The following is a 19,412-nucleotide window of genomic DNA, read 5'->3' on the forward strand; positions in this document are numbered from 1 at the left end:
AAAAGCCATGTTTTACATACCCTTCCTATTTTATATACTCTTTACTACTAATATGAGTGATTTATGGATGCAAATAAGCTCATAATGTGTGAAAATCAAACTTTTAAGTTGACTAATAACAGACAGTCACAAAAGAGTAACACTTTGCCACCAAGTCGCAACTATTTTGCGACTGTTATGCAACTGTTTTGCAACTAAAGTGCGACTAACACCTGAATTAGCAACGTTACTGCGACTCTTTTCCCACTCTTGATATTTTTGTATCTTAAATTTCATTTTTGAGATGTATGTACATCCTTTGTTATACATTTATACTTGTATTTGACTGAATTTAGTCACTAAAACTTTTTGAAGGTCAAAAATTTCAATGTTAACAATATAAACATGCATATGTTCCAAAACCATCTTTGGACAAACATGTCACCATGGAAAAATGTATAGGAGTTTAGGAAAATGTAAGTCTTCTGTTTTAAAAGCCATGTTTTACATACTCTTCCTATTTTATATACTCTTTACTACTAATATGAGTGATTTATGGATGCAAATAAGCTCATAATGTGTGAAAATCAAACTTTTAAGTTGACTAATAACATACAGTCACAAAAGAGTAACACTTTGCCACCATGTTGCAACTGTTTTGCAACTGTTATGCAACCGTTGCTACTGTTTTTGCAACTACTTTGCTACGGTGTTTTGGCGGTTGATGTTCCCACCACTAATTTGGTGAAATTTGTCTAATTATTTACGGGTGTTTTTTCCCCCAAAGAAGTTTAGTCTGCGACTCCTTTGCAACTGTTTTGCGACTGTGTTTCGTTAATAACTAGGCAAACACTTAAACATTTTTACACTTCTTATTTTCTTGTTCCACTCGATCTAGGGTTTTCTCTCAAAACCTCTCCACTCAAAAAAAATAATCGAATTGTGTTCTCTCTCAAACACATCGATCTCTACTTCTCTCTCAATCTCTCAATCCTCTATTTCTCTCAATCATTTCTCTAAATCTTTTTCTCCTTCTCTCTCTCTCTCTCTCCATCGTTGTCTTCTTTCTCGATCTGATGCCTCCTAAGACCAAGGGTTCTTCCAGAGGTTGCGGTGCCAGAACAGCCACCGGTGTCCAAATCTTCAATGGTAGCATATCCTCTTCTCAGTAGTCGAACCCTTCTGAACGCACACACTCTGCAACACAGTCTGCAACCCAGTCACATCAAAGCCGTCCTTCACAGTTTTTGCCAAGGACAAATCCAGCGCCGATAAGTAGTCCATCGCCGACTACAAATCCACCATCGAGGACAAACATACAGTCGAGTAGTCCTCCACCGCGGAGGATACTTACACCGCCTCTGATTCCTCAACAACAGCCTCTTTCTGTTCCTCACCCTCAACTTCAACTGGAGCTTGTTCCAGAGGAAGATAACGGCAAAGAAGAAAACGAGGAGCAACAAAACCCTAATCAAAATGTCGATCACTACCAAGATCTGTTGGATGGTTTGCTAGCTCTTCCAGGCCGAGAACATCTACCACTCCTGTCTGAGCATCCTATCCCTGGAGTCGAAACTCTATGGTATAAAAACTATCTCCTCTTGTAATTTTGCTTTAAGTATTCTCACATAGAATCTTAAAGCATGAATGTGTTCACTAGTTTGCGGTAATAGGTTCAATAATCGGTTCGATGTTCAATACTTTGATCATGTTCAGTAATCGGTTGTTGTTTGATATTCAATAGTTTCAATAGGTTATAGGTTCATATTTCCAAGTAGACTTACTCAGTTAATGTAACAGGTTTACCGGCACAAAGGAAAGCTGTCTCGAGTCATTGCTGGAATCTTTAGGAGGAAGTTTGATGGGCCTTACTACAGCTGGAAGGTCACTCCATAACACATTCAAGAGCGATATTTCAGGACATTTGCGGTAAGTCAAATAATAGTTTTCACACTACTCTTATTTTTGTACTCTATATATATGAATTTGTATTGTTGCTAACTAAAATATTTTGTGGGATTGTAGCGGAAGTATAATTGGGATGTCGGGATTACTGAGCTCGTTAAAGAAGGTTTCTTGACAATAGCCAAGAAAAGGTTGAAAGGCATTGTCAGTCAAGCTAAGAGGAGTGGTGTACAACCACCATGGATTGGTGATAAAATATGGCCGATTATGTGCGAGTATTGGAACACCCCTGATGCCATTGAGAGGAGTGAGAATGTTTCACAGTGCAGAAACTCTACTCGTGGAGGTCTTGGAGTGCACAAACACTTAGCTGGTCAGAAATCATTTGTAGAAGTTCATCAAGAAATGGTAAGATTTCTCTTTCCATCCTCTTCACCTCAAAGTTTTTCTATTATTTCCATGATTTAATGTGTTTCACTATCATTGTAGGAGGAAGAGCTGGGGTGTCCTGTATCACTGGTCGAATTGTTTCTTAGAACACACACTCGGCCCGATGGAACATTTGTGGATCAAAAAGCCAAAAAAGTTGCTGACACTTATGAGAAGACCATCGAAGAGAGACAATCTGAAACGGACGATGATGGTCCAGATGGTTCAAAGAGCTCAACACATCAGAGTCTTTCCATTGATGAAAGAAATGAAATCTTCCTTCATGTAATTCGTTTATGTCTTTGTGTGTGATTTTTCTTTGTCAATTTTGGTTTCTTAATGTGAATGATGATTGATGTTGATTCTTAGCTTAACAGTCTCCTAGTTTTCTTAAAATTGTTTAATGAGCTATGCTTAGGAACCTAGAATATTTGATGTTGATTCTGCATTTGGTTTTTTGGTTTGTGCTGATTAGCGAATGTTTATCTTTTGGTTTAGTGTACTCAAACAGATACCAAAGGTAACCCATTTGGCCTTGGATCACTTGTTGAGACACTAAGGAAAGAAAAAAGGAAAGAGAGTTATGAAAGCTCTTCTGCAGCAACTCTTGCAGAGCTTCAAGATCAAATTCGGCGCAAGATATCTGAACATGAGTCTGAGAATGCACGACGTGATCAGGAACACCGAGAGTCTCAAGCTGAGATCAAGAAGCTTGTCTTCTTCATCAAAGAAAAAATTCTTGAATACTCAGCTTTTATGGTTTCTCCTCCTGCAGCCACCCAACCAGCTACCGTGCCTGCAACCAATGCACAACCCATCGATGGAGGCACCACACCAGCCTCCAGTCCAGCTGCACAACCCACCGATGGAGGCACCACACCAGATGCCAATTCCCCTACCTCTAATACTTCTTCCAACTGAACTTCTAATTCCCCTTTTCTTTATGTATGAACTTGCTTTTGAATACTGTTTCTTGGATGTTTAGGATGATAAGTTTGCTTGTGTGGTACTTTAAATCATCATTCCTTTTGATTATTAGCATTTGAAATTCTGAAATTAATCAGATTTCGGTTGCTAAAATGTTACTGATTTGTGACTAAACCAATTCAAAAAATGTGACTATTTTGTGACTAAACCAACTCAAATAATATGACTATTTTGTGACTAAACCAATTCAAATAATGTGACTAAACCAATTCACAAAATAGTGGCACAATAGTTACTAAAAACGAACTCCTTAGCGACTACAAAACCAGAGTCTTAACATAGTCGCAATAATAAACGACTAATTTGCGACTCAACTGCTACTACACTAAAACAGACTTCGCAACCCTTTTGGGACTAATAGGTCGTCCTTAATCCGTCACTAAACCTAGACTCTACCATTAATCCCAAAATGGTCGTAAACATAGGACTGTTATATATAGTCACAAAATTGTCCCTAAGTAGACTTTGTTGTAGTTTAGTCGGAAATGTACAACTACCAATTCTAGTCACAGTTTCGTCGCAAATATACGACTATATAAAAGAGTCCATAATCCATCGCAAATAAGCGACCTTGTTGCGACTAACATATTTTGTGACCGTTTTTTGCGACCATCAAAAAGAGTCGCGAAGTAGTCGCAAAACCCTTATTTGCGACTAAAGAGCGACTATAATAGGAGTGACAAATGACATGTTTTCTTGTAGTGTATGATCAACATTATAACCATCAATTTAATCACTAATTGATGTATTGTGGACATGCAACTTTATGTATATGATCTATATGATCAACGTTATAACCATCAATTTAACTTTTATGCGATTAATCAAGATACTATCATTATTAATCTCTACTTTTAACTCATTTTTAAAACTGAAGTATATAAAGCCAATCAACAAGATTTTCATAAAACCAAGTCGAAAACAAATAGTATCAGATCAAAACAATAACACATTAACAATAATAGAAAATGAGAATATTAAATAGTCAAGCACGTGGTGGTCTCCGACATCACTCCAAAGAAGAAATAGATGAGATATGGATCTTCCAAGTTCGTGACTCGTAGTTTAAGCTGAGAGATTCTTGAGAGCTGAGTAATGCAGAAGTAAGCATCCAAACATTGAAAAAATATATATATTTCATTCTTTTGCTCTCTTTTGATTCTAATTCTGACTACTCTCATAGCAATAGCTAGTATCTTGGGTTCAATCCAAAAACATAGCAAACTATGCAATCTTCATGACAGAATCGAGATTGTTGCTGGAAAAAATTTCAGCATCGATCATTCTCTCGACTTAGACTCGTGGGGAAGAGAATCAAAGGTTTTTAAAGTTACTTGTGATTCTGAAGGGTAAAATCATCATTCCATAACCAAAAAAATACCCAAAAACGTAAATACACTACAAGAAAACATGGATTTGCCGATTACAAAAACAGTCACTAAACAGTCGCAAACTACTTAGGTACGACTGATTGGCGACTGACTTACGTAGTCGTTAAACAGTGTGTCGCTAAAATAATCAGTCGCCAAATAGTCGACACGGAGCTACTAATTAGCGACTGATAATTGTGGTCGTTCTTCCCTCGCCAAACAGTCGCTAAAGTTGCGACTGAATTTGCAACTCTTTAGCGACTGATCTGGTTACTCATTTGCGACTGTTTTGGTTACTGTTTTGTGTACGTTTCGGTGACTGTTTTATTATCATGCTTTTTAAAAAATTCTGGTAAAAACGAATTATTTGATTTTGTAATAACAAAACTGATTATTAAAACTATAACTAAAACATAACAAACATGAAACTAAACAAACACATAAGTTTAATTTTACATCCAAACATAACAAGAGTACAAGTCACAAATATTACAAAAGTTTTCATAATCATAAAGGAAGGAGGGATTGTGAAGGAACCTAACTTTGAACATCAAAAAAGTTTGGGTCATTGGTTTGAGACTCGAGGAAGGCGACATAGTTTGGGTTAGTCTTGAGGAAGCTCACCAAACGTGAGATCTCTGCTTGTTGCTCAAATGTAACCCAAATCCATAATTTTTTTTTGGAAAATGTCTAATTCTGTAATTGATCCAAATTTTAACATCCCTAGATCTTGTATTCTAGTATAACTGATAATCTTTATACTTCAAATTTTTCTATTTACAAATCTTGGTTTTTTTTCACCTTTGTGTAGTCATTTTTTCTTAGAGGGATGAAAGAAGACAACTAAAGAGAGATCAGGGACAAAAAGAAAGTAAGGAGAACTTTAATAAAACTGATTATAGTAATAAAATATGTAGTAGCGCTTTAAGAGGAAGAAAACAAATATCTTTTTAATGTGAACCATATGCATTTTTTTTTTGTTTACCTTTAAAATTAGAGTACAACTATTTGATATTCGTTGATGTCTATTGACTTATGTTCTAAATTTAGATAAAAATAATAACAAAAAAACAAAAAATGAGATGACAAAACTTAAAATATATGGTCGTTTTACTGTAAATTGTCAATTTTGGGACAAATCTTGTAGATTAAAGTAAAACGTGTGTCTCTTGATCTTCTAATATGATTTCTATCCTTGAACCTTTGATGTAACCATTTTCTATAACTGATTAATTAACTAGATGCTTGTTTGTTACCTTCTAAAATATATCATTTTAGTTGGCTTCAATCGTGAGCGTCACACATCTATTTAAACTCGCACAGTAGATTTCATAACTCACAAGAAACTTAGATTTTCTGAAAATAACACTCTCTTCTCCTTATTAATTACCACTGTAGGTTTTACAATCACGGTGGACACAATGAGTTCCTCAGGAGAAGAACGAGGTGTTGTTGTTGCAGAACCCGAGCCACCAAGAGGAAATAGAAGTCAATATGCTTTTGCTTGTGCAATCTTAGCATCCATGACGTCTATCATCCTTGGTTATGGTTCGTCTTTGTTATGAATTCTTATCATGCACTAACAGCCCATGTCGAGGTTTGTTCGGTTTTACGGTTTAGATTATCATCTTTACATTTTATGGATGTTGCAGATATAGGAGTGATGAGTGGAGCTGCAATCTTCATAAAAGACGATTTAAAACTCTCAGATGTACAACTTGAGATTCTTATGGGGATTCTGAATATCTACTCCCTGATCGGTTCAGGCGCGGCCGGTAGAACTTCAGATTGGATTGGAAGACGATATACCATAGTGTTGGCAGGAGCCTTCTTCTTTTGTGGTGCTCTTCTCATGGGGTTTGCCACAAACTATCCTTTCATCATGGTTGGTCGTTTCGTAGCTGGTATCGGTGTTGGTTATGCTATGATGATTGCGCCTGTTTACACCGCTGAAGTCGCTCCTGCCTCTTCACGTGGTTTCCTTAGCTCTTTCCCTGAGGTAAACTAGACTCCACCTTTCTTATTATATACTCCCTCCGTTTCAAAATATAAGATGTTTTAAGCAAAACACTCAGATTAAGACGTTTTTACTTTTAACAAGTTCAACCAATCATAAACAATACTGCATAATATAAAATACTAAACTAATCTAAAAGTTGCATTGAAATTTGAAAGCATCCTATATTATGAAACAAAAAACTTCTCCAAAACATCTTATATTTTGAAACGGAGGGAGTATATATTATATATACATGGAGGTTGATGATACTATGTTTCTTTTTTATGCAGATATTTATCAACATTGGTATACTTTTAGGATATGTATCAAATTACTTCTTCTCCAAGCTTCCCGAGCATCTCGGTTGGAGGTTCATGTTAGGGGTTGGAGCGATTCCCTCGGTAATCCTAGCCATTGGAGTGTTGGCAATGCCGGAGTCTCCACGGTGGCTAGTCCTCCAAGGTCGCATTGGAGATGCTTTTAAAGTTCTTGACAAAACCTCAAACACTAAAGAAGAAGCCATCTCGAGGCTCAATGACATAAAACGTGCAGCTGGAATCCCTGATGATATGACAGACGATGTTATAGTCTTGCCGAACAAGAAGACTGCCGGTAAAGGCGTGTGGAAGGACCTTCTTGTCCGACCAACCCCTTCTGTTCGACACATCCTCATAGCATGCCTTGGCATCCACTTCGCCCAACAAGCCTCTGGAATCGATGCGGTCGTGCTTTACTCTCCGACCATCTTCTCAAAGGCTGGACTGCGATCCAAGAATGACCAACTCTTGGCTACAGTGGCTGTCGGAGTTGTCAAGACCCTCTTCATCGTGGTAGGGACTTGTGTGGTTGATCGGTTTGGACGTCGTGCCTTGTTGCTTACTAGTATGGGCGGAATGTTTATTTCGTTGACCGCGCTTGGAACTAGTCTTACAGTAATCGACAGGAACCCCGGACAAACTCTCAAGTGGGCCATAGGGCTTAGCGTTACCACAGTGATGACCTTTGTGGCAACATTCTCAATAGGTGCAGGCCCCGTGACGTGGGTTTACTGCTCAGAGATATTCCCCGTGAGGCTAAGAGCTCAAGGTGCAAGTTTGGGAGTGATGTTAAATAGACTGATGAGTGGTATTATCGGAATGACATTCTTGTCTCTTTCTAAGGGTCTCACCATCGGTGGTGCGTTCCTTCTCTTCGCCGGAGTTGCGGCCGCCGCATGGGTCTTCTTCTTCACTTTCCTTCCGGAGACACGTGGTGTGGCTTTAGAAAATATGGAGAGTCTCTTCGGGAGCTACAACGCAAACAAAAAGAACAATGTTATGAGCAAGGGCAAAGAAGTAGCTGATGAACAATGAAAGTGAGACCAAATTTGCTTCCATTTCATTATTTGATCAATGGGACGTCGTCGATTTCAAAAGACTCTCAAACTTCATTGGCCGAGTGTGGCCAGTAAGAAGATTAATACAGAATTTTACTTGCCATGTCTAATAATCTATCATGTTGTATATAAGTTTTCTTTTGTAAATAAATAGTAAGAAACTCTTCGTATGTAACATAAATGCAACATAGGTTTAATTACTTTGTTTGGACGATTTATTAAGGTACGTTTCGTTATTTACAAGTTATAAACAAACAGTTTAACTGTAGTAGAAGATTCCAATGAAGATCAACGATCTTTATAATCTTCTACATAAACTAGGTTTTGAACCCACGCATGAGTTTATTTTATATATTTTGATGAAAATTATATATACTCATTCCGTTTCAAAATATAAGAAATGACAATTTAAAAAAAATTCAACCAATCATAAATAAAATTGCATAATAAAAAAATATTAAACTAATCTAAAAGTAGCATAGAAACTTAGAAACATCTTATATTATAACACAAAAAATCTTCTCTAAAACATCTTATATTATGAAATGGAGGGAGTATGTGATTGATGACAGTAATGAAATATTATCTTATAAAAAAAATTTAAATTAGTATTAAGTAAAAATTTAAATTTCAGATATACAATTTTTAAAAATATAAAAATGAGTTGTGTTATACATTCAGATCAGATCAAAAAAAATCATGAATTTAACTCGACGTCCAGACAAGGCGAATCAAACTGATGACCTCACATATCCTAAACCATTTATTTGACCACCAGAAAAACGAAATAATTTTGTAATCTTGAATTTATCTCGTTTTTCATATTTAATTGATCGCTACCACCTATGTTTTCGTGTTTTTATTCAATGTTTTCTTATTTTTCATATTCTTTCTTGTCATTTTCATTGTCAAATTTTATGGTAATTGTTATCGTTACTTTTATCCAGTTCTTCGTTATACTCTTCTTCTTCTTCTTCTTCCTTATCAAATTTTTCACATTCTTTCACTGAATTTTTTTTTTTTTTAGACTACCATACAATTTGTTAACCCATCAAACTCCAAGACCAAAATCATTTCTTTTCTCATAAAATTTGTGCAATTCATAAAAAGACCATCATAGTCAACACATGCATCCAATTATTGCTAATTTCATCCATATACTTATTCGGTTTAAGATCCATATGTATTGAAACTTCTCAAACCAAAATCCTTACTCGCGGAGAAAGTAATATGAACACATTATAGTTAAAATAATATTTGTGATTTTCGTCGATCCTTCTTCTTTAAACTCAAATAACATCAACTCAAGGTCTTGCAACGTCAATCCTTATTTCTTAGACTTAAAAATAAAAATTTTACTGCAAGAATATCAAATCGTATTTCTTTGATTTCAATAAATTTTACCTTTTTCTAAAAATTCTTAATAATATAGATTACTACTATATTTCCAAAAATGTTAATTAGTGAAATATCAAATTCTTATTGGTTGTTTTAAATCCTATATGGACACCTTTAGGAGTTTATAGCTTCAACTTTTTATTAGTATAGATATAATATTTTAAAATTTCTATGGAGGTTAAGTAATTGTAATATTTTCAACATTCTATGAAGTTTAAATATTTTTAATATTTGAACCTTTTAAAAGTTTCAATAATTATAATATTTTAAACTTTTAAAATTTATAAATTATAATTTTTTAGAAACCATTTATAAGCTAATAAATTTTAAAAATTTAAAGATTATAAGATTTTGAAACCTTTTAAAAGCTAAGACTTTTAGAAGTTTCAATATTTATAATATTTTAAACTTTTAAAAGGTTTCAAAATATAATATCTGAACCTTTTAAAAAGTTCAATATTTATAATATTTTAAACTATTAAAATTAAAAAATTATAATATTTAAAAACTTTTTAAAAGCTAAGAACTTTTAAAAAGTTTTAATATTTATAATATTTAAACTTTTAAAAATTTTCAATATATTAATATTTTTTTTTCAAACTTTTTAAAGTTTTCGTTTGATCAAATAAAAGATCGGATCAAACAAATAAACTTTTTAACTTGGACGTCTGATAAATCAAGCTTTCATGTTCATTCGCTGTTGGAAGCATATTAATCTTTATTTATACTGGTTCTGAACCATTGTCTAAAAGATTTCTAGCCAATATGGGACGTTGTACATAGTTCTTTTATTTCTATAAATTTAAAATTTTCCTTTTTCTAAAAATTCTGAAAATTTAAAAAATGTTAATGAATGACATGTCAAATCCATATAGGTTGTTTAAAATAATTCTTAATATAGAAAATTCTGGAAATTTAGAAAATGTTAATGAATGACATGTCAAATCCCAATAGGTTGTTTAAAATTCTATGTGGACGCATTAAGGAGTTTATAGCTCCTACTTTTATTTAGTATAGATGTTAGTTTTTTCAATTTAGCCTTTAACATGATACACATATTAATTGTATCGATAAATGTTGACACATGTCAAATTTAAACATATTCTGAAAATAAAAAAAATTATACGCAAGTTTTCTAAAAAAAATATACTTATTTTTATTTTTATTTTTGTCACCATTCAGTCAACAAGTTCGGACGAATTTATTGAAGTATTGACTATGGATCGGAACCTATGTGATTTATTGGAGTCGAATTCTGGTAGAGTCGGTCGCATATGTGGTGTTATAACCACTTGAATAAAAACATCTCTCTTTCATAAATATTATTCTATTTATTAAACAATTAACCTAATTCAATGGGAATTTTTTACTTAAAGCAAGAAACTCCTAATCTGTACTTTCTATTAATAAAAATGCAACATAGGTTTTGTTGATATGAGAAACCAACCATTTTGTATGTTAATTAACTAGTTAAGATCTGGGTAGGTTTTTGGTATAAATCGGTACGAATAGCAAAGAAATGACGAACTGGATTTATATTGATGAACTCTTTTCCTGTTTTTGTGTTACAAGTAGTTTTTCTGAGTATGTTCTCTCCGTTTCTACATCTTTTTCGCAATATTTAAGTCGCTCAATCTCATGCCCGAATCCCGAGATTTACTCCATCGATCTCTCCTCGTTCAACATCGATCTACCGTGATTCTCTCAATCACTTGACTTCGCCACTTCTTCCTAATCACCCGAAAAGATTCTGAACTCATAAAAAACATGGCCCTAAGGCCCATTAAACCTATTATTTGACGGGCCGGCTACTGACCTAGAGTCAGCGAAACCCAACTCCAACAGGTTTGATTACTTTGTCTGGACGATTTTATTAAGGTATTTTTCCGAGTATTGCAACTTTAACTCAAAAGTGGGTTTTTCTTGTGGGACAAAAAGCAATTTAAATGTAGTAGTATATTATATTAATGGAGACCAATGATCTTTATAATTAGTCATATATATATATATACTTATATATATATGTGTTTAAGATCTTAGCGTTGTTAAATAAACAAAAAAAAATCTTATGTTATGAAATATATATAAGAAAAAAACTTTGTTAATGATAGGACTTTGATTTTATTGAAGCTTAAGTAGAAATATACAGTTTCTATTTACTGTTGGTCAGTTGGTGCATTGGCTTATAAAAATGTAGTTTCTGAACATTGCATGGGTTTTGTTGGGTTATGAGTCTAATATGTTATTTTCGGTTTGTTAGGAAAAATATAACTAGCAAGTCTACTAAAATACATCTACGTAAGTTCTTGACTTCAACCCGAATTTATAAGAATCTACAAAATGTTTATTCATGACTTTTGTTTTCATTTTATGGTTTCTATGAATTGTTTATAGATAGAGAAAAAAAAAATATTTTTCGTACTGATTACTAGCTATATTAATCATTGCAAAAGATAATAACACAAAAGCACAAATTATGCATTAAGATTTAAGAATCGTGATCCCTAAAAACCCTAAAGAGAAGACATGATGCAAAAAGAAGAGAAAACAAAATTATAATATATAAAAGACACACATGCAAACCCTAAAGATACCATTACAAGTCACTTTATGCTAAATGGTCCTTGGGGATCGAGCTGTCCGCATAGAATAAGATAAGTTGTGTAGAGAACACGATCCTTACAACCGGTTCGATGCTCAACAATTGCCTCACAAAAGAACTTGAGTTGTTCCAAAGTACAACATCCCAACATTTGCCCTAACAAAAGAAACAGCCAGTTAATTTTTTCCGTGCTCTCGTTTATCACAGGCCTCATGTCAGTCTTGCATGTCCCGCACGGAATCAGTTCCGGAGCTAACCATTTAGCCGGTGCTCGAGTACGCATCACCTCCTTGTTATCCCTAATGTACACATACAATTCGGAAAACTTCTCCATCAGATTGTAAGATATCGTATGAGTCCTATCGCAAGGATTGCAGTGGACTTGACCAGAGATCACGTTTATATTATTGGCAGTCAATTCACTGATGGTATGATGTACGGCTAGCTTGTTCGTAGCCCATGGATACGGTGGTATGATCACCTTGTCATCCACAGCCACAGCCACAGGCACAGCGACAGGCACCTTTTTTTTAACCGCACCCGCTTTTCTTAATTTACGACGTGCTTGCCCTCCTGGTTTCCGACCTCTGCGGGGAGTTTCCAAGGCCACGGTTTGAGGAGGGTGAAGGAGTTGTCCGGAAGGTTGATAATGCAACGGGACCGCTAATCTGGGAGTTTGCAAGGCCACGGTTTCAACCTGGTTCAGTTGAGGGAGGTGAAGGGTTTGTACGGAAGGCGATGAATATAGCGGAAGAGTCTGTTCGGGAATATTCCTAGGGTTTGTACCGTTAGTGATCAAGTCTTCAATTAAAGACGTCATGTGAGGTGGTTGAGTAGGAGGAGAAGGTTGGATAACTCGTGGAGGACCGAATGATGTCAAGAGTTGCATGAAGGACATATGGCCTTGTTTCTCCACGGGATCTTGTTCTTGAGGAACCAACCGGCCTTGTCTGTTCACAGGATTTCTTCGTTGAGGTAACCCTAAGGACAGATCGAGATTGAGATCAAACTCAGGATCACTATTTTCGTCAGCCATGATGGTGCAGAAGTGGAAAAGAGAGATTTAGGTTAAATCTGTTGTTAGGGTAAATTGGGAGATATGAGTACAACGTAGGGAAACAAGGATGTGAGATCTGGAAAAGCTTTAGTTGACATTTACATTAAGGGGTATATATATAGTTGTTTGTTAATGAATGATAAGTATCTGACAATATATATTTATTTAATTTACTATTCGCGAAAACGTAGGAGCCTGTACAATTTTCAACACTATCCACATTGACTATTAATTATTTCTTTTACTGTATTAAGTTTTTTTGTCATTGTCAAATCTTGCATAAACTTATCCATATATATTGTTAAAAGGTATATATATACTGTACGTTAATTAAAGCATGAAATGATGGTACGGACAAATAGATAAAAAAAAATAAACCCAAAAGATTCCAAAAGTACCATAAATCCTAGATAAAATTTAGAAATTAGAACCTTAAAACTTCGTACCAAAAATTATAGAATTAACTAATATATATAAAATAATTATACTCTCTGTTATATAAAAAATATCATTTTGACACAATTTACATAAATCAGAAATATATAATTATACATGTTTCTCTCTATTTAATAAATGATTAATGGTTCAATTTCAATAAACTTTGGGTTAAAGAATAAGTTAGAAAATTTAGTGTATAAAACATAATGAAATTGTAAAATAACATTCTTTGTGAAACACAAAAAAAACTCTATCATAACACTCTTTATAAAAGAGAGAGTGTATATTTTTTTTGTTCAATAACTTCAATTTCAAGTAAATTCATACATATCTTTTACAAAAAGAATTATTACCAACTTACAGTATTTTGCGTAGGCCTGAGCAAAATACCTGGATCCAAAGATCCAATCCAAACCCAATCCAAACCTGTATCCTAAAATTTTAAAATAGTCGAACAGTTTCAAAATTTTAAACCCAAAAATCTGAACCCCGTCCATAAAGTATCATTTGATTAAAAAAAACAAACTAACCATCTTTCAAAACTTTTCACTAAAAGTGAGTTATCCACACGAGCAAGTAAAAATTTCATAGATTTCTAATGAGATAAAACATGTGCTTACTAATAATGATATTTTTGGGGGTAAAAACAATTTTAGGCTGTAAATGGATACAAAAAAAATGGGTTGAACAAAATTGGGTTGAATAATATTCAACTCATTCATCTCCAAAATAGTGCCTGAACAAGTTGAAGATTTTTGTTATAGGATTAGTTATTTTTTCAACTTTTTAAGTTGAACGGGCTGAATAGTTTTTTCCAACCTCTTCAACCTTTACAATGCAAATAGTGAAAATTGGTTGAATAATTTGAAGTTTTGATATGAATGTGTTCTTCAACTGCTTCCAACATGTTACTGAAACGACCCGACCCGGTTTTTTTTAACATAATAATAATATAATTAAATATCTCATAATATTTAATTACAATCCAACTAATAAACCAACAACATAACATAATCAACCAACCATAATACCATTAACATGCACAGTGAAATACATATAACAATAATCACCAATACAATATTCTTCCTAACCATTCTATCCACCAACCTAACATGCTTCTACACAAGGTTCCAACATAAATAACATAACCAAGGACACACAATCGAGACCCTAGATCATCCTCCTTCTCATCGCCATGATTTCACGCTACACATGCATTACCTGCACCATAAACACAATGAGATGCGTGAGTATTACCAGAATACCCACTGAGACGATCCTCCCGTCTACGAGCTATACACACAAGAAAATCAAGAGTACAACCACAAAGAAAACATAACAAACTAGTCATTGAACAGATCACTCAATAACACATTCACCACACCTACATATCATCACAGAAAACAAGTCATACAACCCAATCACTCAGATAAGCTCATGGTCACGCACTCACCTTAGCAAAGTGATTCAAACAACAATACTACCAGGAACTAGACAAGACCACGATCTCAGTTAAAATCCTCGATGGTCTCAACTCGTGTCTGAAAAAACGTGTCCCATGAAACTGCCAATAACTCACAGATTTTAAACCCAAATTCACTTCTGTAAAAAGGAGAGTCTACCAAAATGTCTTAGCTACAACCCTACCAAAAATCAATACCTTCTGAAATGATTTGAGCAGTCGGACCCTCCTTCTCCCAAACCTTGTCAGTTCTTCTCTCTTTACTCTAAGGAAAAGGCTTGATCTCCTTCTCTTTCTCCTTTATACCAAATAAGATCTCTCTCTTTCTCTCCTTCTCTCTGATCCGAACAATGTCCACAACAGCCACCAAGCAAAAGAGAAAGCTTCACTTGATAAATTATAGGGTTTTTGGTTTAATTAAATTAAATGAGATTTACCTACAATGGAATTAATTAAATTATCCTTTGATTTAATTAATAAATCGATCAGGTTAATAAATCATTAGTCATTAAACCAATCTACTTCAATTCTCGATATAAAATCTAATACTCCCTCCGATCTGAAATAAGTGTCGTTCTAGGAGTGATTTTTTTTATTTATTAAGTGTCGTTCTCTCTTTTCAATGTAATAATACTAATTAAATAACTAATATAACCTTAACTAAATTAACACAAATTACTAAACCTGAAAATAACAAATCTTTAAAATACAACACCAACAAGGATATATCAAGAGACATAATATGAAGAGTCATCTATGAATATATATTGGGTTAGTGGGTTAGTCATAAACCTGAAAAGCAGCAAAAAGGAAAATCATCTACAGGTAGAAGAAAAACAAAATAAGCAAACTAATGTCAATGTGGTGCATACTTCTTTTTTTTATGTCAACAGAGTCCCTGAGGAAGAAGGAGACTTTCATTTGAGCAAGGAGAATACTGATGTGAAGCCAAAAGGGGTGCATGACTTTGATCTCAACAAACGCTTGTATTGGGAAGGAGACATTCATCCTGAAAAAGAGATTCAAGACCTGATACTGATGTTTCTTAAAATTTATTTTCTAAAATGTTTTTAGATTTTGCTGTTGAATTTTCTACTAGTAGTCTCTTCTTCATATGATCCCCAATAAGTTTTTCTATGGTTTGTTCTCCAAATAATAAAAATAAATAAATCCAGTTTCTAAATATCATAGGTTCACATCTCCATACCAGAAACAAGCAACGACAAACAGAGAAATTAAAGCAATATAATCTTACCTTAATACATGTAAAATCTGACCAATTTGATCTAGATATGATTGATATCCAAGCCATCTCCTTGAAGAACATAGAGCATCAATGACACGGCTGCAATAAAAGCAAACTTTTGCATATGTCTACATGTATCTTTAAGACCTGCAAGTACCTGCAAAATTTAATTTTCTATTCCTGTTCCAGGTTTAGACAATCTTTGATAGCATTTGTAGAGTATAAACTTGCGGCAAACATCTAGAGACTTAAAGAAAATCTATGCATTCACCTTGAGGGCTCTGAATTTTTCTCATAAGACAAGTTACATCCAAAAAAATATTGATAACATATAAATGAGACAAAAGCTAGAATATAAACCTGTAGCGAAAGCAAACCTTACTCTCTAAGCTGATTTCTCACATTTTCTACTATAGTAGAATTACATTTTATTTGCTTAGGAAGTTGAACCTCTTGCTCCAACTCTTCTTTCCTCATGTGTGGGATTTTATAATTATTAGACCCTCCAATTCTCATTGTTTCTTGCATGCAAAGTTGCAGAGTTAAGAAAATGTGGTTTATCCTTCTCGCTGGATAATCTTCATAAGCCGTTTTTACAGCGTGAATAAGCTCTTCAACATTCTTCGGACATACCTTATGTTGTAATGCTTGGATATCCCTAAAAAATCAAAGATCAAGAACATTCAAGTCTGGAGAGTTTGGCGATTGACACATCAAACGAATATCAAAACCATTCTATGAAGTTGCTGCTTTGAATTCTACATCGCTTGGATACACATGCGCTCTTGCATTATCTTGTTGAATGTAGATAACTTTATCTACATACTCACGAGGCCATTTCTCACGAATATTGGGAAGAACTTCTTCTATCAATATTCTTCTCACATCATCTCTCTTGACCTATGTAATTGGTTTTATTTCCATTGTCCCAGCTTCTCTATTTCTACTCCGTCTTGTTGCAGGTTGAATTGTAACAAAAGACCAAACCCCAATCTTTCCTAAGAAAGTTTCGTTTCCATCAGCATCAGATCTCGGACGAGCCATTGCAACGAACACCATAACTTTGCCAATGAAGTTCTTACTTTGGCATGTTCGTATGGGATCATCATCTTCATGAAGTAGATAGTAATTCTCAGTTATTTTGGTCATATAGAACCACTTTTCATCAATATGTACAACGTTGTACATATCAATAAATTGTGGTTCATGAATCAAAATCTGAGGATCCGATATTTTAAGGCAAAAGTGTAACCTTGCTACCTTATTTTCTTCTCTAAGATGTGGTTTTAATGCGTTTGAATGACGTCGCAGAAGACCTTCTTTCACACGTCTGTGTAGTGCTGAATAACTAATTCCAAGGGCTTCAGCCAATGTCCTCAAAGTCGTCCACTGATGTAGAGGTGTATTGATGGTCTGCTGTATGTAGTGGGATTTTCTTACACCTACGTATTTTTTTCCTTCTTTGAGACACATCAACAGATTCACCAGCAAGAGTGTCTATAGCTCGTTTACATATCCTTTGAACCGCCTGAATATGCACCGAAAGTAAATCCAATACCTCTTGTGTGGTCCGTTTACTCAGATTTCCTCTCACACTCCTTTCAAAAAAGCGTTATAGACTGTCCACCTTTGACCAATAGTGTAGTTCTTTTTTTTTCCAGTTGTGGCATTACCATTTGCTTTAGGTCCTGCTCCAAGCAGTTATTGATTTACAAATTAGCAGATGCATCATCAAATCATAATGCACAATCAGTATATATAAAAAAATTTACGAGAGCACTTACCTTGGTCTTCAACCAAGTTGTCATTATGTCCTGCTCCAAATTGTAGAAACAGAGATCAACAATTGTAATCGAAAGTGTATGTGCAATGCTACAAACTAGTTTTAAATCATAGTTACGAGCTATTCAAGTTAACAAGAAGACTAACCTTGTTCTCCAACAAAGTGATCTTGAGTTTCTTAATTTTTGTTTGCTCCTGGTCCAAAATGGAGAACACGGATTGACATAAATAACAGTACATGGAAAAAAAAATAAAGATTCAATTTACCTTTGTCTCCAATGTAATCTGCACTTTCTTCATACAACTCATCGGCATGTAGGTCTAAAATATCAGAAATTGATTCTTCTGTTGGATTGACATTGAGATGGATTACGACGGTACTTTCAGACGATGCTATAATTCCTACAACTGATTCTACATCTTCTTTCATTGATTCCACACCCGAATGAATAGATTCACCGTCATCTCTTAAACCTCCACATTCAGAATCATGATCATTACTATTCGCGGGAATGATATCCAAATCAAATGAATGTTTTGTATTTTCTGAAGGCGGAAAGTTTAGATCGAAGTTAGCCATGGAAGATGATCAATCAAATTCCATGTTACTCCAAATATAAAGAAACGTGAAAATATTTGAATTTTAGTTTTTGCCCCCATTAAATATCTTCTTCTACTTCTATTCTTTTTCTTTCCCCATGAATTTTTTTTCTTTCCCTCCACTTCTATTCTCATCATCGTAATCAAAAACGTGTATACTCTATTGAATTGGAGTATTTAATTTAGTAAAAGTTGTTAATTGAAATTGGGAAGAATACTAAAAGGCCAAATTGCAATGATTAACTTTGTATAATCTGTGAATTCTACAAAGGTACAGACATGAGAAGATTAAGAATCAGAAATAGAATTAGAGAAAGCAGAGACAATACCATTGATTCTTCTATCGACTGATAAAGCATCACCAACTTCTCAAAGAATCCATTCAGAAGAATGTAGACATCGCTCTTTTCGGTTAACATGCTTGATGAGTAATACATGAAATGAAATATCAGATTATTCCCTCTGCTGCATCAGACGCTCTCGAAAGGCCAAGACCGCCTAACTTTGCATTGAACTTTCCATCTAAAAATACATTTGTACACTTCATATATAAACGGCATTTTGTCGCCTTCATTGCAAGAGCCAAGCATGGTTATAAGGTTCAAATGATGAAGGTGGAAGCTCATCAGAAAATTGGCTGAGCTCGCTGGAAATCAGAGGAGGCGGAGGAGGAAAAGAAGAAGCTCACCGCCTGAAATTCAATTTCAAATAAAAATGAATGTTTTCGATTTGCTTCAGGAACCTCAAAATTTTTGCAAAAATTTTGAGTGTATGTGAAGCCGC

General features: G+C 34.4%; 2 protein-coding genes across 2 annotated transcripts; one reads left to right on the forward strand and one right to left on the reverse strand.

The window, feature by feature from the left end:
* LOC104748740 (putative polyol transporter 2) lies at window positions 6,092-8,021 on the forward strand. The gene is made up of 3 exons (XM_010470337.1): window positions 6,092-6,218; window positions 6,323-6,669; window positions 6,960-8,021. The coding sequence occupies exons 1-3, from the start codon at window positions 6,092-6,094 to the stop codon at window positions 8,019-8,021; spliced, it is 1,536 nt and encodes a 511-aa protein (XP_010468639.1).
* Window positions 12,051-13,080, reverse strand: LOC104748741. The gene is made up of 2 exons (XM_010470338.1): window positions 12,164-13,080; window positions 12,051-12,078 (listed from the first exon to the last, which is right to left on the reverse strand). Exons 1-2 carry the CDS (start codon window positions 13,078-13,080, stop codon window positions 12,051-12,053), a joined length of 945 nt encoding a protein of 314 aa, XP_010468640.1.

This window comes from Camelina sativa, chromosome 15 (assembly GCF_000633955.1).
Source record: "Camelina sativa cultivar DH55 chromosome 15, Cs, whole genome shotgun sequence".
NCBI classification, from domain to species: Eukaryota; Viridiplantae; Streptophyta; class Magnoliopsida; order Brassicales; family Brassicaceae; genus Camelina; species Camelina sativa.

What these genes read in the sequence shown, in the direction of transcription:
- LOC104748740 (XM_010470337.1), top strand. Translation starts at nt 6,092, where the DNA reads ATGAGTTCCTCAGGAGAAGAACGAGGTGTTGTTGTTGCAGAACCCGAG. An exon ending in GTCTATCATCCTTGGTTATG is followed by an intron (nt 6,219 to 6,322) that starts GTTCGTCTTTGT and finishes TGGATGTTGCAG; the next exon opens with ATATAGGAGTGATGAGTGGA. An exon ending in TCCTTAGCTCTTTCCCTGAG is followed by an intron (nt 6,670 to 6,959) that starts GTAAACTAGACT and finishes TTTTTTATGCAG; the next exon opens with ATATTTATCAACATTGGTAT.
- LOC104748741 (XM_010470338.1), bottom strand. Translation starts at nt 13,080, where the DNA reads ATGGCTGACGAAAATAGTGATCCTGAGTTTGATCTCAATCTCGATCTG. An exon ending in TGTACTTTGGAACAACTCAA is followed by an intron (nt 12,079 to 12,163) that starts GTTCTTTTGTGA and finishes CTATGCGGACAG; the next exon opens with CTCGATCCCCAAGGACCATT.